We start from the raw sequence: 23056 nt of genomic DNA on the forward strand, positions 1-23056 counted from the left end.
ATTCTCTTTCTCTGGAGTCTCAAACAATACTAGTTAGGTAGCTTTAATAGGACTGCTGGTGATTACTTCATACAAATTGACACCTATGTTGTAAAAACTGGCACAAAGAGGGCCTTATTCAAAATACCTTTATATTCCTATGTGTAAAATACTTCAGGGTAAAATACTTCAATGCATTTGCATTGCAAATGAGTTATTCAAATAGCAACAAACCAAAAGTAAATACTTCCATTTTTAATTTCCTGGAAATGAACTGATATGGGACACACTGGAAGGAATTCTACAAAAAGGAAACCACTTACATAGCGAGAAGCATGTATTTAATTAAATGCTTTGCAAAGATACATGAATAAAGCTATGTGCATGACTTTCTTTAGGGATGGCCCCAGCTGTTTATTTTTTTTTTGTTAAAGGAACAAACAAAAAACGTGGAGAGCACAGATGCAATAAAGAAACAAAAAAACTAAGTAATTTTGTACCCACATACTTCACAAAATAAAGCGTTAGTGGTACAAAACATTCTATATACTGTATGACCAACAAATAAATGCACTGTAACATTGTTCTCTCAAACACCATAAGCCTAACAGCTAAGCTCTGAAAATGACATTGACAGGAGGTGTCTTAATTTCATCAGCCTTCTACAGAGTCATTTAGCACCATCACTTTTTTGTTGTTTTTGCCCTGCCTATCTCCTTTCTCGAAATAACAACAGAAGCATAGCACCTTTTAATATCTAAAATAAAAATAGGAATATTAAATGCATCCCAACTTCCAGAGATGAGGTAGCTCATGCTAAGAAATGATGGAACTTTCTTGCCTTGACAACTCAAGGCCAATAAGTCAAATTACTGGTGATGCATGTCTGGATGTCAGCTAGAAACAACTAATTTCTAAGCTTTCTTTCTCTTTATTAGCAATTGGTCTGGTATACACGTGAATGATTTGCAATGTACATAAATTGGCACCATATATAAGACATCTGTATAATTTGATACGTAATGGCTTCTTAGATGGGCAAGTATTGGAAAATCAACAAGTACTGGGTTTAAGATGTATTTTGAAGATCAAGGATAATTTAATAGAATTACACAGATACATTGCGAGAAGTGAAGTCTGGCCTTAAAATTTAAGATATGGGACACCCCTACTGAAAACTCATATTCACCCCAGTAGTATTTTTACTTCATAAATTAATCATGGCTATGGAATACTCTTCTGAGCAGACTATTACATAGGAAAGTGCAGGAAAGACAACGCCAAATTAAGAATATCTTGTCTGAAGAGATTTTCTTCTACCAAAGACATAGATTTCTGTTAATGACTATCATATACTGGCAACCACAGGAAGACAAACTGGGGTTGAAGAAGTAGGTATGATTGAAATATAGCCAACGGTTCACAAAAGTGCTCTACTTTTCTGTTATTCAGTATGCATCCAAGCAAAAGAAATAATCCTTAGAGCTTTACGTAGTCCCTCATTAAAACTATCTATTTTGAACACCTGTAAATTTCAAAATAATTTGAAACAAAAGCGAGGAAAAAGATTCATATTACTTTTCAAAGATGGTCATCAATCCTCTTAAAATTGTACTGTTGGACTAAAAAGTTGGTTTCAATCATTTAAAACAGAAGGTTTGTAAGTAAAATAAATATTCAAAAGGAGGCCGGGCATTTAAAAAGAACCGTATATACAATGCTGATCCAATATCAGCCATTACTTCAAGAGTCTCAGGATTAACTTCAATCAGTCTAAGTTCATGTGTTTAATTGCTTCTGTTGCTGGGTAGTGTGTTAGTTTCCCCCTTCCTCTTACACAAAGCAAACTGGCCCAATTTCAATTCCAAATTCCTGGTCGGGACTGCCGATGTCCACCGGTGCAATATCTATGATAGGTAAGCGTGCCACATTCTGTGTTCTGTACTCAAAGACAGTCTTGCCCACGTTCCCGTTACGTTTCTGGAGGGGGAAAAAAAAACCACACAACAAAAAACAAACTTAGGCTAGAGCTCATGTCAGAAACAGCCTGAATTCCAGCTGGTGAGTCAGTTGTTGGATAGTTCAGAAGGATCTCAGTGTATCTTCACTTAGCAACACACCCCCGCCTGTACTGCACCTTGGCTATTTTAAAATGTATATATCTTGCTTTTACACTGATGAACAGACCCATCAGATTGACACAGCAGCATTTCCCCCTGGAGCTGGACTGATTTTTCTTTATGTTATGAAATTCTTCTCTATGTGCTAATATGCGCCTGCACACATATTCTTGGGCTATATTATTTTGAAGCACAGAGAGTACTCTAATTTATTTCAAGTACAAAACTAATTTTAGACATATTTTGCCAGTATCTTGGACGTGGCTGAGAATGCTAATGAACGTGAAAAATTTACTACTTGCTGGTTTTTATGCCCACTAAGAATTTTGGGGGGGAACATTTTCCTTTCCAACTCAGTCAGGCATAGTACCAATGAGTTTCCTCCAGTGTATTGCTGCAATAGTCTTACCTATCTGGCAGACAAATGCTTGAGGCTATCTGACCTCCTTGTGTGATACAACACAGAGGTACACAAGTACTGGAAAATGCAAAAGGGCAAGATACATATCTCACTATGCTCACTAATAACTAGTAATTTGTAAATATCCTCTAAATAGTGCAGACTTCTATTCCGGGAAGCTAGAATTGTAGTAAAATACCTATTTGATCAGTTACTTCTACAATTTATGGTGAAATGCTGCAGCATTTTAATTACCCCATTCTTTGGATTTTTTCCTAAATCAAGGAAGAACTGAAACCATTAGAAGACAAAAGACCTTTTTCTCCATAACAAATGGCAAAAAATCCAAACTTACAGAACAGCTGTCATGCAGAACGGTGTATCTGAATCGGCTGTTTCCCTCCGCTTTGATCTCCAGGTCATTGGCTCCTTTCAGAATTACAGCTTTTTTCAGGTTCTTAGTCTGGTCATCCATGTACCCAACACTGTTTTTACAAAGGTAAGTGATATTCTGGGAAGCCTCCTTTGATAGGAGGCGCAGGAATGTCATCTGAGTGACAGCGGTATCCCCGTACACAAACTGCGAAGATAAAGAAACAGATCAACGTATATTACATGAAAATTCATTACGAGTTCATGAATTTTAGAAACATCTGTCATTACTGCAAACCTTTCCAGACATGACCAGCAGGGCCCCGATTACATAAAATCTAAGAATGGTTTCTTTTGTAATATGCTGCCAGTCGAGGATAAAGAAATGTAGACATCCTGTAACAGGGAACATTTTGGAGAATTTTGACCCTAAAGCTCTGCAGCTGAACCACTGAAAGGCAGCTGGGTCTCCACAGACATGCCAAGTTTTGGAATGAATTCTGCCTTCTTTCAAAAAGGGATTCAGTAGGAGCTAAACCTTATGAATGAAATAGTGCATTAAAGCAACCTCAAACTAGATAAGAAACGTCAAGCACAGAAAACCCTTTTATAGCGTACCAGCTATATTGCAACTTTAGCAGCTTGTTTTCTATACGCTTTGTATTGTATTTAGAAGCATCACAAGCAGTCAGGAAGTTTGACTATATAAAAATAACTATAGATGTGCATATGGACTTTATCAACTAACTTACACAGAAGTTTGAAAAATAGTTTACACTGTGCCACTTTCTATAAAAAACAGAAGCCATTTTTCTACTAATAACAAAAATTCTAAAATTCCTGACATTTTCCCTACCTGTGCAGGTTTCATTTTATTCATGCTTTGTGAATCATTGCCAAAAAAAAAAAAAAAGTCACGAACGACTAAAAAGGTATACATTTCTCTAAAACCGGCGAAGAAAAAAGAAAATCTTATGCACCGACACTGTCATTTTTTACAAAAGGTGTTATCTCTGTTTAGCAATCTCGGACATGTTTATCATTTCGAATCTGTAAGGAGTGCATAGGACTATTATACAGATCATACTGTTAGTTATCAAATCTGATGGTGTTTTCAAAAATGAAATATTCTTTTATAGTATTCCTGAAGATAATTTCTTCCTCCAAAGGTACAAAACCCCTATGTGTAGTTCTGCAGGCAGCTAAGCACCAACTGTGACATCTTGGGTCATGGCAAGTTCTCCTGAATTTAATCATAAGTGAAAGCCTCTCAATAAAAGCAATCAATATCACATCTGTTCTCAATTGTTGAAGTTCTGAACTGTCATCAGGAATCCAATTGATAACAGCACTATTATTTTTACACACCAAATACTTATTTTAAAGATATTTAATTACTTCCTATGAAATAACAATTGAAAATATTTTCTGTGCTTTTGATTTGATGAACTAGGAATAAAAATGGCAAAAGCTTGTTAATTAATTATATACTTTGCATAGCATAAACTTCTGTTATTTGGCTGGATCATTAAGCCTACTTTTAGAAGTTACAACAGAGGGAAAACCCGACAGAAAGCTAAGAGTGGAATTTTTATCTGCCTGGAGACTGATGCATTCAGCATGGAGCATTCTGACACATATGATAACAATTATACTTTTTAAAAACGGATTAGCTGAGAGGATTTATAAAGTGAGCTTTGTATTTTTTAGCAGTAAAAGCTTTCTGAAAAAAAGGGTAGAATTCAATTAAAATAGCAGTGACTGAAATCATATATTAGGGTAAAAGTACACTTTTTAAGGACAAGGATAGTGAGTTACTGAAGCAGACTGCTAGAGAAGTTGAAGTTCTGGGGATCAAGAGAAATAAATCTCCTCCAGCAATGGTATACTTATAGCCAATCCTGCCTTAGATGCACTTGCATTGTTTCTCCCAGCTCTTTCCTATAATTACTGTATGATAACAACCAATTGACTATAAGCCAGTCAATCAATAGTTATAGTGTTCTGATTGTACCAGAATCTGCTCAGAATACCAGATGAAGTTCTAAACCAGAAGGAAACACGTTTCATAGAACTCGATTCTTGACACTGAATATATTTAGTTACCTGTGATCCCCTGTTCATATCAAGGCCATACCAAACGGGCTTTATGTCAGATGACCTGCTGGCCCACCATGTTTTACGTGGTATAGTAGACGGGTTTGCAGAAATACAGGTCTCTCCGGTTTCCATGTTGCAATATACTTTTATAGCATCTTCAACACATCCCTGGTTAGGATCAATCCAATATTCACCTACAAAGAACACAAAATGTGATTCCGTTACATTATTAAGATTCTTGAAATAACTGGGGAGATGTAAGCAAAAAAGTATGTCATGACAGCAGAAAACACAAGGAAAACAGGCAGGCATATGTTTCACATAATCTGATCCATGTCTTGACGTGTGTGTCAGGTGTACACTGTAATGTTACTTCAAGATACAAGCTGATCATTATTTCAAATATTTCAAAACTGGGGAATGCAGACTTGAAAGTTGTTTAAAGTTAAGGTTGTTTAAATCCATTGCAAAGCTCCTGGACACTCCCAAGTGCATAAAGAACACACAATGGCTAGGAGACAGTTTTCCCTACGTGTGAGAAAGCAGCGTCAGCCCCTCCCCTAATGTGGATGGTGGAGGCAGTTTCAGGAAACAGGGACAAAGCTGGTAAGGCCTGCGGCAAATTATCTCTAGCTTCCAGTCGGTTCTGATTTATCACTGGTAATCCATATAAATTAGGGAAAGTCCTACATGGCACATTAGTGCACTACCACCTACGAATTGCCACTGTGGAGCAGCAGCAGAGAATTCTGGATGGAAAGCACTCACAGGTTATCAGCCCACAGGTAATGTTTTGAGCTAATAGCAATTAAGCAAATATTCACAACTGGTGTACCAACCTAGCTCTGTCATCATAGAAGTGGTACTCCATGGTGAAAACGCTTTCAGAAGTAGTGTTCCATGGAAGGATAAAATATTTCAGATTTTAAAATACATCTGAATAAATACGGAATAAATAAATATGGGATACATTAGAATATATACTTCATTGGCAAGAAGAAGTTTTCAAGTTCCTAGTGTGAATGTCAATTTAGACCATCAAAATCAAAATCTGTGTTACACATTTTTTCCAGTGACCAAGTATCTAGTGGAAATAAGACAGACTTATATGGCACACGCAGGAGATGGTGTGTTTATACGCACCGCTCTTCTTGGATGGGTGGCACAGCTTCAGGTCATCACAAGTCCGTGCAGGGTGTTTCTTTGAACCATCGGGGCTGCGCATAGTCTCAATCTGGCTGCTCAGTGACTTCAGTGTGGCGTGGACTCCTGGGTCTGTTTTATTATGGTCTTCTGGGGCTGCTTCATCTTCAGTAAATTCTGGTAGTGGATCTGCCATAGCATCGTCATAGTGTCCCATAATGTCACCAATGGCAGCAGTGAGATGGCCTGGAGGTCCTGGAGGGCCAGGAGGGCCAGGATCACCTGGTGGACCCTAAGGTTAAAAAAAAAAAAAAAAAAAAAAGGCAATAGAGGCACAGCAGAGTAAATACTATGCAAAATGATAGCAAAGCCAGGCACTAAAAAAGCAAAACTTCACAGCCAGTCACCCTAATGCGCAGGGAAAATTCAGATATAGATAAACAATTCCCATTTCCAGGAACAGGGGTAAGAGATTAGAACTGCATGTGAGCTATTCTCTCTGCTTCATGCCCTCTCTGCCTGTCTTAATACCTTGCTCAACTTCTTACTCTTGATTTCAGACTTAACAGCTGGAAAAAGTCATCAAGGAATGGCCTCCTCATTCCATTTTTTAAGCCATCTGTCCCTCCTTGTTCAAATCCCCGCCTAATAACTTTATTTCTTAAAATTCCCAACAGCTGTAAGTGATTTTTAGAGCAATCTAAAATTCCTGCTTCCCCTGAGTCACCTCAGGCACATTTTCAATTAGTAAAGTTCGGCACTAGAAATATCTTTCCATTTATCCTGCACAGTGCTGAGCTTTCTGGCCACGGGTATGTGACACAGAATCTGTATCATCCTTACTTGGCAGAGCAGGCGTTTTCCTGACTACGTATGTTTTCCTGAATGACGGGTTGTGAGGTGCTTCTGTCAACCTGAATTGTGACACCTGGGGACGTAACTGAGTCTTGAGACGGACGCTCTGGTGCATCAGATGGCATATCAGAACGTGGCATTTCCTTTGAGAGTAATTACTTCAGAATTCACAACTAGTGCTCCGAATGTTTACTACAGAGCACACACCCAAACTAATACATGCTGCATCTGACAAATGAAATCTTAACTTTTCTTTCTTTCTTTCTTTGTGGTTCCAATTACAGTTGCAGCAAGCTACCATGGAAAGCAAAACTAAAGTTACTGGTATGTGATATTTCTTGTACTGTCTCATTACACAGATGAAGGATCTGCATACACATTATGTTCTTACACTCTACCATAGACTATTCATTCAAGTCTTGGTGGCTTGGCAGAAGTGGAGATACTGGTAATTGGCAGAAATTCAAATGAAATAGGGTGAATATTAGCACACGATAGAGACATGGAAGCTCCATGTCTTAGAGACAGAAAAACAGCAGAAACCGCTTTCTCTGTTGTGCTCATCATTTTATTCCACCTTTTCCACTTCTTCCCCAAAATAAGCAATACCAGTCTTTTAATTCTTCACATGATCATCCAAACCACCCTTTTCTCAAATCCCTCTAATTTTCTAACTTATCTTCCTTGGGGTAACATAACTTACATTTTACGACTTAGGGTACTGTGAACTGGTGAACGTGGAACACGTCTGGGGCATTTAGCAAAGGTTTAGGACTTTTTCCGCAATGGTCAAACTATTTCTCATTAGTTGCTAATCAGCTCACGGGTAATGTCTGTAAACCTCACATCAGGCTGCAGGTCAGCTAAGCTGAGTGTTAGAGTTTGGGCTGTGCGTTCGGACTGAAGGATTTCCTTAACGCAAGGCATGATGGAGTACGCTGCTGGCAATCAGTCACACAGCTGTTCTAATTCAGTGCCACCTTTGTGGGACTACTGACTTTGAACTGCTGCTGGTTCCAGATACACCAACTGACCTATGCTTAGGCCTGAGGTTTTAGGAGCCAGCTTGCCAGACAGCCATGTTGAACTGCAGATCCAGCAGGATCCAGTGAGCTAACTGCAGAAGTAGCCCCAGGCTGGGCTAGGGAGAGCATAGGTGGATGAGACTGGGATGGTCACAGGCCCAGAAGATGAAAATGAGTAAGAAATGAGCCCTTTCAATACACAGTTACCCTGGCTATTTGTTGGAGAAACTATATCAAATCTTACCATTTGTCTTGAGCTCATGGATGTTTGAGAAAGTGATGCAATGGGCTGTAAAAAATCTCATTAATTGAAGGTAACCTTTTCCCTCTATAGTCCCATCAATTTACCTCAGGTCCAGCTTCTCCTACACTCCCTCTAACACCAGGAGGCCCAATTGGCCCAAGTGGACCGGGACTTCCATCTTTGCCAGAAGGACCAACTGGACCTGGAGGACCCTAGAAAATATAAGAGAAAAAAGGAACGTATTTTAGCATTTAATAACAAAGTTACACAAAATAGCCCTTTACAAGCAATCCAATTATTCGTGTCCGTTACCAAACTTTTAAAAATCACCCTTCTTCTTCTCTAAAAGTCAGAAGGCAGTTTCAATGCTGTTCTTCTGAAGTCAATCACCTCAGCCAATATACCTTGGATCAGCTGTGTATTTTTTCCCTAAACCATTTAAGTGGATTCAATTCCACGTGCTATGCAGACTGGAGTAGCTGCTGTACGCCCACACGTATACAGACCCGGAGATATACTGTCACTTGGGAACATCCAAGGGAGTCATACTTCTTTACTTTTGGGTGAATGACATACATGGGGGTACGAAAGGCAGAGCAGCAATTAGCAGAGCTGCCACACACATATATCACTTTGCATCAGCTGCAGCAAAAGTGTCTGTAAAAAGAGACTGTAGCCCTGTAGTTACTCCGAACTGACCTTTTTATCTAGCTATAAACTACACTTATGTCAAAGCTTTACTATATTAAACAAGGTCGTGTCTCTCAGCAAAAGATAGTAGGGTAATCACCACATGATACTGCCGTCAATAAAAGCCAGTGAAATAAAAGTGAAGCAGAAATAGAAATCTGATTGTGGAAAAAGCCAAGCAAGAAAAACGTTAAACCTGAAACATTATACTCACCCGAGGACCAAATGGGCCTGGAATGCCAGGACTGCCCTGTTCACCAATAGGACCCTATACAGAAGAAATTATCGCATCATTGTGACATTTAAAGCATATTTCTTTAGTTTTAAAGAATTAGTGTGTGATACATACAATTCTGTATGAATAGGATTATAATATACATGAACAACGTGTAGTACCTTTCCCTCTTACAATTCATTTTCATTCTATTGTTCTATTTTGTCACAGAGTAACAACTATAATGGTAATTTAGACTAACAGAATTTACTGGTGCTTGGCTATATATAAAGTTGTTTCTGCAGAAAAGCCTTGCTTTCATTTAGAATCAGACTGGCTTACAAAAGAGTAACCGACAGCGCTATTATGAAGTGGAAAGATGCTTTGGGTGTTGGGGTTTTTTTGTTGATTCTTTTCCTGCATGTTGAAACTTCCAGCTCTTGCACAGGATCAGTGAACAAATGTAAAAAAATAAAGTTTTCCATGGCATTTCCATTCAATTGCCACTGAAATCATGAAGTTCTTGCAAATATGAGTGAGAGATACTATCACAGTCCTCATGGGATTTTGCATTTGATTCCTTGACTATACAGAGTTCAGACACTGGCAAAAAGCATTTCACACTCTAATGTGCTTATCTGAAATTATCAACTTTTGTTATCATCTTGTGCTGACAGGTCATAAACTGTCAGTGATCGGTCACTGCAAGACTGGCCCAAGTGGAACAAGAGTAGGAGAACACATATCTTGCAAAGCACAGGTTTACCTCATCACGCAATGGTATTGTAAAATTTCATTAAAAATACTAGCAAGCACAGACAGCCAGGCCACTCACAAACACCTTGTGGGGAAAAAATAACTTGTGTTTGCTTTTTTTTCTATTTTAAATAACTATGTTCCTGGTACATTATTTAACTATCAAGGAAATAAAGTTATAGTAAAAACAGAACAACTTACAGGAGGACCAGGAAGACCTTGAAGCCCAGTGAAACCCCTGTGTCCTTTCTGGCCCCTATCGCCTCGATCTCCGTTGTCACCTTTGTCACCACGAGGTCCTTGGGGACCCTGTAAATATCAGCGATGAAATGTAAAATTCTGAACTGGAAAAAAACCCCCAACCTCAGAAACCCCTCATGTGCTTTTAGACACTGCATTCAGACCTCCTTCACTTCTAAAGCTAGAAAGAAAGTGATGCTGGGGCAGCTCCAAGAATCTTAATTGTTTACCAAAGAATAAGTAAATAATTACAGAAAACTGTGTTGCGCTTAATGATAGTTGCGGTAAATTCATTCTGTTTAGCTTCATAATACAGTCAAAAAACCCCTGTAATAATGATACTAAATAATTTACATAAAATGTTTAAGATTAAGAAATTTCTTTGCCTTACTGCATATGGCAAATGACTTTCACAGATGAGATTGAACTATCGTGGATCTCTCACAGACTCATAATGATAAAATGTATTTTCAGTATGAAATCCTCCATGTTGCATCTTTACTTCTCACAGCTCTTTTCACCTTCGCTACGATTAAAGTACAACTGAAGTTACATTCCCTAACTACAGACAACAACATTCAGGCTTCCCAGTACAAATAGCTTGGTTCTATTACCGTCACAATTTCATTCTTGGTATTTTTGATAGTTTCAAACTTTTTGTACTAATTCAAGAATCATTGGAAAAAATGGCTTCTGCTTTCAATTCTATATTTCTCAGCCCAAATTGCATGCTAAATTTCTCAATGCCAGATTCCAAATAGTTTATCAATGGCATCATTATCACTAACTACTCAATAAACTTTTCCTGTCTCCATATGACATCTGCTTAGGGACAGGACAACATTCTTTTGAATTTCCCAAGTTTGCAATTAATTTTTTGTTCCAAGCATGGCTTGTAAGGGAGTTATGTAACACAAAAAGATGGGGTTTGTTTGTTTTTCCATTTGGACTGAAGTCAGAATCTCTTGAGTAGAATAAGGCAGTTTCATGGGAACAGGTGATTTTGTTATATTTCTGCCATTTTTATCTAAAAATCTGCTTTTTTTGTTCAGCATTCATTTCTTTACCCCTTACTTGAATTGTCAAACACAGACTCTAGCCATTTGCTAACTCAGGTCCTACCATCATCCAGACAGTAACATACTCCAAATAAAGAGGCTTCCAAAGCATTTGTTATTTGTCTGCGAAGTATTTTTAAAGAAAGCGTAGAAATACTAGTGTATGCAAACAGATTTGTACAGCTTTGCAGCTCAGAAGACTACCTGCATCCACTTGCAGTCGGAACACTAGAAGTTAGGCCCTGTTCAGCATTCTAATTTGGGCTCAGTTTCTCCTACACTTTCCTGTAAAAAGTATCTCAGATAAAACCACTGTGACCATGGAAAACTTACAGGCAAACCTCTTTTTCCTGCACGACCTGGGGGACCCATCGGACCTCGAGAACCCTACAAAGATTGCATACAGACAATATGTGAAGCAATGCACAAAAGCATACACAGTAGTTTTTCGATAAGGAAAGTATTAAAAAAAAAAAAACCACCTCTCACTTACAGTTTCACCTCTTTGACCTGCATCTCCTGGAGGGCCAACAGGACCTGGAGTTCCTGGACCCCCTGGGGAACCCGGTAAGCCTGCAGGGCCGGGTTCACCACGATCACCCTGCAAAACATAATTTCAACGTTATTTATCTAAAGAGGACTGGACTAGACCAAAGCAACAGGACTCTAGCATTGCTAATTTATTTTCTAGCAATTACAATCTACAAAGATATTCCTTCTGTAAGAACTCAAATCTGAGTTTGTGGAAGCAGGTGTTCTTAGCCAGGTTTACTCAACTTTGAGAGGTACTACTTATTCAAAGCTGTGATACACTTTCAGAACAAGTTCTCCATTCAAGTTAACTGAATGAAGAGAAAATCTACAATAAGTCAATAATAAAATGGAGATTTCCAAAAGTGACTTAAGAAAACAATATATTCTTACACGTTCTCCAACAGCTCCATCTCGTCCAGGAGTACCGTCATTACCAGCAGGTCCCTAGAGTTATGGAATAAAAATAGGGCTATTGATTAGCTTTGTAATCTTGCATTTCTATAAAAAGAAATAGAAAGTTGTGCTCCACCTCTAACTTCAAGTTGAGGAGAATAACCACTAGACTGTCTTTTTTTGCATGTTACAAGGCTCTAATACTTACTTCTGGACCAGCTTCACCTACAGGTCCAGTGGCACCTGACTGGCCAATAGGTCCTGGGGGACCTTTATCACCAGGTGGCCCCGTGGGACCTTGTTTTCCTGGTGTACCCTAGAAAAGACGAGAAATATCATATCAAAATTTTAATCACAAAACAAAGAAAGCACAAAACAACTGCTGCCTGCAAAACACTACTCATTAATCCAGTACCATCAACATTTGTAAATTCCAAAAAATTATAATTAATGGAAGTGTTCTGATAGATTTTGAATATATATTTAATAGACTGTGTATTTTTAAAGCAGTTTAATTGTGTTAGTTGCTTTTGAATAGGCTCTTATTGACTAGAAGCTGCGCTTGACATTAGTCTACCTAGTAGCAACTCTCTAAGCACACATTCCCTTGATATATCAGTATGTCTGATGGCATTATCTGCAATAGGTAAGGTCTTTTTGACTCTGGAAAAATATAATGCAGTTTGAAATAAGTAACGTGATTTTTTTTTTTTTTCCCCTGTGTGTCTGTCTCAACACAAACAAATATCGTTAGCTTGAAATAATTTCTGGCCAAATTTAACCATAAATTGACTTTATGGATCCAATGGTAATGGCAGATCCTCCCCACCATCCCTTTTACTAATACTGTATTTAATTACTTGATCTCCTGGATTGTTAGGCTTTCCAATAAATATCTATAAATCCTACACGAAAGCAAAGAGAGCACAAATGGCCATTTTGAAGACTGTAGTTCACAATTTGTGAAACAGCAGTTACAGAGTATTCACTCACATTCAAGTGACCTTTGGGCACCTAAATGAAGAGTCAGGGGTTGTTTTTTTCAAGGATCTAGTTTTAAGTCAAATAGGAACATTTTAGCCAGAAGTCTTAATGCTATTACCCACTTATTCTTAATTCATGTTCAGATCTTCCATTACGGGAAACAATCTCCCACCTCATGCATTTGCATGAGATTTAGTTATTTACTAGTCTCTCTATATTTGCTCCTGCAATCAGAGTTTTCCAAATTTCTCCTCGTGCTATGGGGCACTATGGTCTCAATCCCACAAAGATGATGAGAATGCCCAAGCTGGTGGCATATTGACTTGGTCGTTACTTACTGCAGGACCCGGCAGCCCAGGCATGCCTCTTTCCCCTCGCTGTCCTGGCATACCAACAATACCTCTTTGACCAGTAGTTCCTGCTGGACCAGGGGGGCCATCTGGGCCCTGAAATCCACAAAGGATGAAACAACATTACTATCATTTCAGTGGCAATAAGTATTAAGTAACAATGAGACCAAGCCTAGAGTTGGTCTAGGGAGAATTAGTAACATAACCAGGACGTACCGGCTGCCCGTCTTCCCCTGCATCACCCTTGTCTCCAGGACCACCAGGAGGCCCAGCTGGCCCTCGGTCTCCCACACGGCCATGAGAACCGGGATCACCACGAAGACCTGGGGGACCTTCTTTTCCTGGCTCACCAATAGGCCCAGCAGGCCCTGGAGCTCCCTAAGAAGATTAAAACACCTTGTTACATTGGACCCTTTTCTGATCAGGACAATTAAATTCTAAGGACTGTGTTTTGATTAACTATAAATATGCATACTCTAAGGAAGGCCCAAAATGTGAATGAGCTAAGAGCTATTATCATCTCATTTATGATCAAATAAATGAGATGAAATAAACATCTCATCAAATTATGTCCAAGCTCCACCTCTCTCCCCCCCACAATTTGCAATTCCAAACTCCCTCCTTTGAAAGACACTCTCTTTCTTTTTTTTTTTTTTTTTTACCTCAGGTAGACAACTACTGCTAGAAAACTCACTCTTGCCCATTCTCTCCAATATCATCAAGCTAAAGTCCATATTCAAACTTTTCATTCACGTGGTACAAATTAGTGTTTTAATGGTCCTTTCTTCATTTCTCAAATACTTTTAAAAGACTTCACATGTATATTATGTTTTCCATCAACTTCACCTTTTGATAAACTCACAACGACTGCAAGTTAGTTTTCTCATCAGAACATTAAGCCACATGAAGAGAGTGACACAGTTCTCTGTGTGGAGTTGAATCCTCGCTTGTTGATCCACAGCTAATTTTTTTTTTTTTTTTAGTGTTTCTGAAAATGTTTAGACATAAGAGATTTTGTGGTTTTGTTTTGTTTTAATTTATTTTAAGGGATCTCATGAGTAACTCCCACTGATGAGATAGCCCAGCAGAGGCCTCTTCCTTTTCAAAAAACTAACTTCAGTCACCACTGAAGAGACAAACAAGTAAAAAGTACAGGAAGATACAGGTTGTTGTTTTGTTCCTGTAAGCAATTCAGTCATTAGAGCAGCTTGAACAGCTCAAAGCCTACTTAACCCAGTGAAAAGTCTTGCACTAATTTGGACACACGACCACTGGATCAAGCCCAAGACTAATGAGTTTTATTTAATGAAGTCAGATGTAAGCATGCAGTCACAGAAGTCAGTACTGACAAGCTGTTCTCTTCTATAGCATCAGGCCATAAAGCTTCACCTTTCCTGCTTTATTTAGTCTTCAGGTTTTCAACGACCAGTTTATAAAACAGACCTATTAGGCACCTAATATGACAACTGACTTACAGTAGGTCCTGGAGGCCCAACTCTTCCAGCAGATCCTGGGAATCCAGTAGCACCCTAAAAAACATTTTAACACCAACTTTATTGAAAGAAATACAGCACTGGTTACCTCAAACGTTCTCAGCTGAATTAGTGAGCAAATGTTATAATTACAGTCTGTAAAAAACAAGCTGAGATGAGGAATGATACACACATTACATAAAATTCAGTATTAGACTATCTGCAGTCAGGTCACAAAAAATAGAATCTACTACTTACAGGTGGACCCTGAGTTCCTCTACCACCTTTCAGACCAGGAACACCTGGAGGACCCTAAGAGGAAAGGAGAAAGAGAGAGGTGACAGTGAAAACCCAGAACATTTTAAATAAGCAAGATCAGCCTATACCACTGATTCTCTGACAATGTTATTTATACTTACCGGTGGACCAGGAGACCCAGCAAGACCCTGTGGTCCTGGAGATCCAGCATCTCCTTTCTGTCCAGGTTCTCCAGGTTCACCTTTCACACCTGGCTGACCATCAGGGCCCTATAAGAAATAATATTTAGAAGAGAGATCAGGTCAGAGAATACCAAATCTTTCCAGCCTAACAAATCATTTTGTAGGGAATTTCTAGAAGGCAGAAAATAAAAGAACAAATCAGCCCAGAAAACACTGCATTTGCTTAACGGTTCAGTTCAAGAGAACTGTAACAGTTCAGCACAGTCTTTAGAAGATCACAGACGAGATTTTCTGAGCAGTCTGTGAAGTCAGTATTTCCATTCAAAATGTTTTCTTATCTAGCTCACATTTTTCTTTTCTTTAGATTTTCTGTATTCCTCAGCAGCTATTACATACTTAAAAGCAAAAGGGACTGAACAAACATTGTCTTTTCTAGTCTTTTTTTTCCCACCAAGGGAAGCAGGTGCCTGACTCTTTGTGAAAGGTCTGAAACAGAATATTTAGGCTGTGGGAAAGTTTAGGGTATTCACTGGAAAATTCACAAACCTTCCATTTGGTCCATCAACTCATTCCAGCCTTCACTACTCATGGAGCAAATCTTTGCTACCTTCAGTAGATGACACTTCATAACTTGCCTCATTTTAATCTCAAAGGAGCAACATAGCATATTCATGAAAATATGAAATCTGGTGAACAATTACATAATATTATCAACAAAACCACTTTTCAACTGTCTAGGGTATTTATTGGCCCTTTTCTTTACTTGATATACTGATGGGAAAAAGAAACAGCAACAAAAATGTGACTCACGTTCCAGAACACTGCAGTATTATTCATAATGAAGGAAACTAAGTATGTCAAAGCATGACAAAAGGAAACTCATTAGTGTTACAAAACACGTACCGGAGGACCAGCAAAACCAACAGCGCCAGTTGGGCCATTTTCTCCTCGGGAACCCTGGTCAAAAAAATGCGAGTAATTGTATTAAACAATTGTCTTTCTATATACAGTATAATTTACAGTTAAATATACAAGAAAGGATGTAAACTATTTAGTGTCATAAGTGTGACTCTACTTTTGCTCTATTAGTCAGAATCAAATGATCTTTTAATCACCAAATAAATGATGTTAACCATGATGTTAAGATCTGCCGTGTGTTCAAGACTATATTTAAACTTTCAGAATTTAGAGATGGAAGGCATGAGCAAGCACTAAAACCGCAGTAGGAGAAATTCTGCTCACAACCACTTCCAGAGATAGCATGATTAGCCGAAGAGCACACATTTTATGCAACCTACCATTCCAATCAGATAGACTGGGAAAAAAAACAGTAGTTCAAAGATGTATTATTCTACAAGGTCAGAATGGGCTATGAGCTGCTTCAACTGAGCTTTCCACACAACATTTGTTTGGAAAAGAAGGAGCTGAAGACTGCCAAGCTCCAGCACTCCCTAGAGGGGTGGAAGCTGTTCCAATTTATACTGGAAATAAGATTGTTCTGATTTATGACAGAGATATAATCAATTCCAAGCAGTATGAAGGATCTAGAAGGGCTGAGCCTCTAATTCCCTAATCAAAGTCAACACTTAAAATCTTTAAAATCACAAATAGACGGAAGATGACAAGACTTAACATAACTAGATGAACTAAGGTATATCTCTTCACTTTGTCCATCTAAATATTTGTATGTGTACAGTCATATATGGTATGGGCATGCTTTTAAAAACATTTAAACAATTAAAAGTGGTGGCATACTTTCAGGAGTGAGGTGAATGAGGGTAACTCTCTATAAAGTTTGCCCTAAAACAAGTGTAGGACACAGCAACAAAACTGCCAATAGTTTTGCAAGTGCACGACATCAAGACAGAACTACAGATTTTGGCTACAAAGGAAGAGAAAGAAAAAGAGAAAAATAATATATCAGCAAATGAGACAAATGCCTGGAGTTTGGATCAGTGTTAGATATTGTTAACTTATGCCAGGCAAAACCTGAACATGTTTACTCACAGGGTTTCCACGGGAGCCAGGAGGACCAACTAGACCTCGAGGGCCTGGTTCACCCTTAAAACAAAATTCAAGATTATTATTTCCCAAGTAACTTATTTGACAAGTAGCAAAAGTGCCAATGAAGTGTGATAATATTAAGAAACTTCAGTAGGGAATGGAATAATAAATCTGTTTACCTTTTCACCAGTGGGACCTGCTGGACCCATTGGGCCTATTGGACCAGGGAGACCCTTTGGAACAAATTAAGATGAAAGGAAGTTAGAGAAGTGATGCTTCAAAACAGTTAGTTTAAAACTTCACATATGTTACTATTTCCATATGCTTTTTCATTCCTTTAAATTATTCTCCTTTATCTCTGAAAACTTGTTGGGTCTTCTTATCTAAAATTGACTTGCGTTTCCTCTCCCAGTGACCAAAATTGCACATCTCAAAAGACCTGCTTTCCTTCATTCTCTCTTTCTTCACTAATTTCACCTTCTCCTTTATGCAGTGTTTATGATAAGGCCAATGATAAAAAAATGCCCTGGCATTATTTTGCTCTCTCAGGAGGAAATTAAGTCCTTTTTCCCCACTTGCACGGAAGCTCTCTTTATTTTATGCTAGTATTTAACTGTTTAAATTAATTTTAAAGTGTCCATCATTACTTTTGAAGATTCATTTATATCTTGCAAACTCCTCAAAAACGTCCTTTTTCTCTTCATGGGGCAGTTAGGCAAATAGGTTGCAAATTCTCCATCCAAAGCCATCAACTCCACATAATGATCCCACAGCACTAACTGTATTACCTTCTTGAATATTTAGATATCCCAATTACAACTCTCTTTCATTAGAAGCAGAGTACCACAAACTTGCACCAAGTTTGTCTTGAACAAAATTCCCCCCACCCCACCCCCACCCCGCCAAAAAGAAAATTGCACTGGAACTTAGTTCAAACTGTAGAGAAATACAAAAAAAGAAGGCATTAACAAAGGATACCGCAACGCCATCAATGCTCTAGTGGTAGGTAGAAGAGATATCTGCAGATATCTGGCTTTAGAACAGGGATGTACATTTAGCTCACCGTTACTTTACCTGTTCATTAAGTTACTGTAAGCTATAAGCGTGCCTTACAATGACTAAGAACTGTTCTGTATCTTTGGATAATATCTGACTTACATAACTAAATCCAGCTCACAGCTGGTAATTTTAAGGTAGTGCTTCTGTATACTAGGGTTTCTCCAAAACCCTTTTCCTCTTTAACTATAAATTTAGTCCAGGCAGGATCCTCATCTTTTAAACATACCTAAGATTTCCAAATGCCTACAGCTAGTACTCCAACTGGTTTGCAAAACCCAAGAATCTCAGATATATGTGATTCATGTAAAAAGTAACTCCAATAACTTCTGGGAAGAAAATATGGTCAGTGCATACACAGCAAACCCAGTGCATTTGGGATTATTGGACAGTTGGTCTATGTAGAAGAGTGTGTGCAACATGTCTTGAACATGTCTTGAGTAGACTAGCTATGTTATTTATGCGCAGGAGATTCAAAGCTTTCCAGAAGTGTCAGCGACCTACTGCCCATATGGGGCTTAGTACATTTACAGGAATTTTCACTTGTGAAACTCAGGACAGACTGTGGGCAACTCAATCCAAACAATAAGGAGGCATCTGCCTTAGTCCAAGAGTCAGAGTGGAAGGTCTGCTTTTTGGCTATTGATCTCTGCCTGTCCCTTTTTTTATATTTTTACTACAGTCAGCTTAGCTGAATCCCAAATCAACACGCTACTTCTGGGAATCCTTTCCATTGACATCTTAACTCCCATTATTGATGATACAAAACAGGGGCCTGGAACACAGACATGCCAAAACATTGTGCACAGCAGTCTTGAAAAACTTGAAAATTTGGAGGGTAGGGGTAATGAGAATGACTGTCAACCCATGATATCGCCAAGTTGAGTAGTGTTTTAACTCTACGAGCTGAGTACCCCTAGCACAATAAACAATCCGGTGTGTGAAGAGTAGGTCTAAAAAGAGTGATAGATTTACTTACTCTTGCCCCGTCGTTGCCAGCTGTACCTTCAGCTCCTTTCTCACCTATGCCGCCCTATGGAAATTACCCAGAAAGGCTCAGTTACGACACTGAATGCTGAGTAGTTCATACCCTGGAATAATTGCAGTATTGAGAGATAGGTGATTCTACTCAGGACAACAGAAATAAACAGACTTACTCTATCACCCTTAGGGCCAGGCGTTCCAGCGATCCCTCTTTCTCCAGGCATACCTTGAAGACCCGGCGGGCCTGGATCACCAGGCGTCCCACTAGGGCCTGGGCTTCCCTGAAGCAAATAAAGAACAAGTTGTTGTCTACTCATCTGAGAAGTATCTTCGTCTCTAGGCTGCAGAACATGCTGTGCCTGTGTTGAAGTCTCTGGGGTACAGTTTTAAGTAATAATTTTCTCTTAAATTTGGACTTTATTCATGTCCAAATATTTTTCTTTTCCCATTGTGTTACTCAGGAAGTTCCGTTGTAATACCATAGTCCTTCCAAATACATTAATATTTACTCAGAGCATATTGGGGATGAGAACAGGCAAAAAATGGAACTCAAGCATCTTTCTACCTTGATGCCACAAGGGTTTATTACACAAAGTAGCTACAGGTAGAAGTTGCCAGAGGCAGAGATGCTTTATTTATTTATTCTTTGCTTCTCACAGCTCATGTCTACTACAGGTCCCACATTACTAGAGGCACTCCTTACTTGGGGTGACCTTCCTAGGCCTAATTAAATCAATTGCAGGTGAAAGAAAGGCATGCAGGTTTCAGCATTTTCTTTTAAACACTCGACCCTGCCAAGTGTCTTTGTGTAAACTGACATGGCTCTTAAAACATTGCTAGAGGGTTTTCTGCAGTTCAGAAATGGCTTTGCTCAGTTCTCCTGAGAAACACAAAAAACATCTTAAACTTCAGACCTATATGAATTAATACAAAATGTGATTTCTCAACACTTAAGTATCTTGCAAGTTATTAATACTGTTATACTGCAATAACTTGTATGTCCTCCTAGAACCCTTATATAAACAAGATACCTTTCAGGAAAAGATATCCCTTTTATAATAAAAAAGCGCTCTCTCTTCTGTTCATGCAAATAAGCAGAATTATACATTACATCACTGCAGCAACACAAACGTCCATTCAGCTTACCTTCGGACCATCAGGACCATGACCTCCAGCCATACCCTTTTCACCCTGGAGCCCTGATGCACCTGGTTCTCCCCTTTCCCCTGGATTGCCACGTTCTCCCTACAAAATGGAAAATTATTACTTATTGTCCTGGTTTCAGCTGGGTTAGAGTTAACTGTCTTCCTAGTAGCTGGTACAGCGCTGTGGTTTGGATTTAGGATGAGAATACTGTTGATAACACACTGATGGTGTAGTTGTTGCTAAGCAGTGCTTACACCAGTCAAGGACTTTTCAGCTTCCCAGGCTCTGCCGGGTGCACAAGAAGCTGGGAGGGGGCACAGCCCAACTGCCCAAAGGGCTATTCCATACCATATGGCGTCATGCGCCGTATAGAAACTGGGGGAGTTGGTCTGGGGCAGTGATCGCTGCTCGGGGACGGGCTGGGCATCGGTCGGTGGGTGGTGAGCAACTGCATTGTGCATCACTTGTTTTGTACATTTTTTAATCATCATTATTATTATTCTGTTCTCTTCCTCTGCTGTCCTATTAAACTGTCTTTATCTCAACCCACGGGTTTTACTTTTTTTCCCCCCCGATTCTCTCCCCCATCCCACCGGGGCAGGGGAGGGGAGGGTGAGCGAGCGGCTGTGTGGTGCTTAGTTGCCGACTGGGGTTAAACCACGACACTTATTTAGAAGTCAGGGTACAGTTGTGGTAGACAAAATCCTAAATGCACCGTAAGTGCAGCACTGCTATTTGAACAAAGAGCCTGGGAACAAATTCTAGGAGAACAGTTTATGCTTTTATTGTTAAAGGTAGGGGAAATAGCATGTTGCTCAGCAAACTAAAAACTGTCATTTCACAGCTGTAAACCAAACCATTTAGCAGCTGGTAGTCAACAACACTTCATGAGCTACGAAACCATTAAAGGTGGTAGGTTTTACAGAAGCCATCTTAAAATGTATCCATGTGTACAACCATTTTGTTGGCAGGAAAAAAAAAGTCAAATATTCACTTTAGCTGTTAAAGTCCACATTATATATCAACTTTCAGCCTCAGAGAACTGTTATGAATGTTTAAACTCTGAAAGAAAATACTTACCCTAGGGCCCAATGGACCAACAGCTCCAGGATCTCCAGGCACACCCTAAGCAGAACAGAAGTCACCATTAGAATGAAAGCATTATTCATAGCTTTATAGTTATGGAAATTAGGGATAAACATTTTCATTTCCAAAGTACTGTGAATGTAGATGGCTAGTTCTGAATATTATCTGTCCATGACAAGAGGAGATAGTCCCACTCAGCCCAAGAAGATGGTCAGATTCTAGTAATTATTTTATCCAAAAGCAGTTCTCAGACAGCTTGCAGACTACATCAGTACATATTTTGAAACAGAGTGGGAAATTAAATTACAAAGAAAAGAAAAGGTAAAACTACTTTATGAAGTTTCTTGTTAAATTACACAGAAATTACCTGATCACCTGGCTTTCCTCCCTCACCTGGAGGACCTGGTGGCCCAGGCAAGCCCTGTAAAAAAGTAAATATAATGGTCACTAACATGATAGAAAGTGATGTAAATCCAGATTTAACTAAGACACCAAGAATATGGATGTAGCATTATACTCAGTACAAGAGTATGCCCTCAGAGATCCCCAAGCGAAATAGTTACATGAGTATTGCACCAACGTGTTTTCCCCCCTCTAAATGAAATGGCAGTCCTTCTTTAACATTTGTAGGACGTATGCATATCGGCGCTAAAAATAAAGTTCTTTATAAACAGAGATCAACTTAATCAATACTTCATTACCAAAACAATTCTTTTGCTCCATATTTGGAACATCTTTGAAAAATCTCCAAATTAAAACTGAAAAACAACAAAGGTTTTCTCAAGGGATACAGAGCTGGTATTTAAGCATTTGCCAGTTCAGTTTAGTGCACAGCTGATGTGAAAGCTAAGTATCATTAATTATTCTGAAAAATCACTGCCTTAGTTCTGAAGTTGTGTTTTGTTACACATCGCTTGATTGAATTTCTCCAGTTTAAGTTGATAAAGACATGGATGGTTGTGTTTTGGGGTTTTTTTTGTTTTTTGGTTTTTTTTTTGTTTTTTTTTTTTTTTTTTTTTAAATGAATGCACTTACCTGAAACCCTGTAGGACCTGGAGGGCCTTGTTCTCCTCTTTCTCCTGCCAGACCCTACACAAAAGGAAGTAATAAGTATACAGTAGAGGAATATGGGCAGGCTCCACAATTTTTCTTCTCTCTGAATATGTATATTTTCGATTATGTGTTTGTTTATTATACATTTTTACTTACCCCAGGCCAAGATATACCCTATCTAAAAGTTGTAATAAGATGTATCTTATTTCTTTAAGATCCTCCCCCCAAAAATTCTGTGCTGACAGGAAAACACTCAGTTCTACTGAAACTAAGGAAGCTAGGAAAATAAACTATGAGAAAATTTTGCTCCATGCACCATTTTCTGTAATGGTCAGTAAAAGAAATTAGACTACTAATA

General features: G+C 38.8%; 1 protein-coding gene across 1 annotated transcript in view; it reads right to left on the reverse strand.

Annotated features, from left to right (window-relative positions):
* Positions 1-364: 364 nt before the first annotated feature.
* The window catches only part of COL5A2 (collagen type V alpha 2 chain), a 115928-nt gene continuing 93236 nt past the window's right edge, over positions 365-23056 (reverse strand). The window contains exons 30-54 of the mRNA XM_075511857.1: positions 22681-22734; positions 22013-22066; positions 21640-21684; positions 20560-20658; positions 19587-19694; positions 19409-19462; positions 17553-17606; positions 17377-17430; positions 16273-16326; positions 15349-15456; positions 15188-15241; positions 14933-14986; positions 13674-13835; positions 13446-13553; positions 12332-12439; positions 12121-12174; positions 11690-11797; positions 11530-11583; positions 10100-10207; positions 9143-9196; positions 8343-8450; positions 6115-6406; positions 4978-5165; positions 2855-3079; positions 365-1959 (exon numbers count right to left, since the gene is read on the reverse strand). Coding sequence (XP_075367972.1) covers positions 1813-1959; positions 2855-3079; positions 4978-5165; positions 6115-6406; positions 8343-8450; positions 9143-9196; positions 10100-10207; positions 11530-11583; positions 11690-11797; positions 12121-12174; positions 12332-12439; positions 13446-13553; positions 13674-13835; positions 14933-14986; positions 15188-15241; positions 15349-15456; positions 16273-16326; positions 17377-17430; positions 17553-17606; positions 19409-19462; positions 19587-19694; positions 20560-20658; positions 21640-21684; positions 22013-22066; positions 22681-22734 — 2508 coding nt within the window. The 3' untranslated portion in view covers positions 365-1812. The remainder of the gene's footprint in view (positions 1960-2854; positions 3080-4977; positions 5166-6114; positions 6407-8342; positions 8451-9142; positions 9197-10099; positions 10208-11529; positions 11584-11689; positions 11798-12120; positions 12175-12331; positions 12440-13445; positions 13554-13673; positions 13836-14932; positions 14987-15187; positions 15242-15348; positions 15457-16272; positions 16327-17376; positions 17431-17552; positions 17607-19408; positions 19463-19586; positions 19695-20559; positions 20659-21639; positions 21685-22012; positions 22067-22680; positions 22735-23056) is intronic.

This window comes from Mycteria americana, chromosome 9 (genome assembly GCF_035582795.1).
Source record: "Mycteria americana isolate JAX WOST 10 ecotype Jacksonville Zoo and Gardens chromosome 9, USCA_MyAme_1.0, whole genome shotgun sequence".
NCBI lineage: Eukaryota > Metazoa > Chordata > Aves > Ciconiiformes > Ciconiidae > Mycteria > Mycteria americana.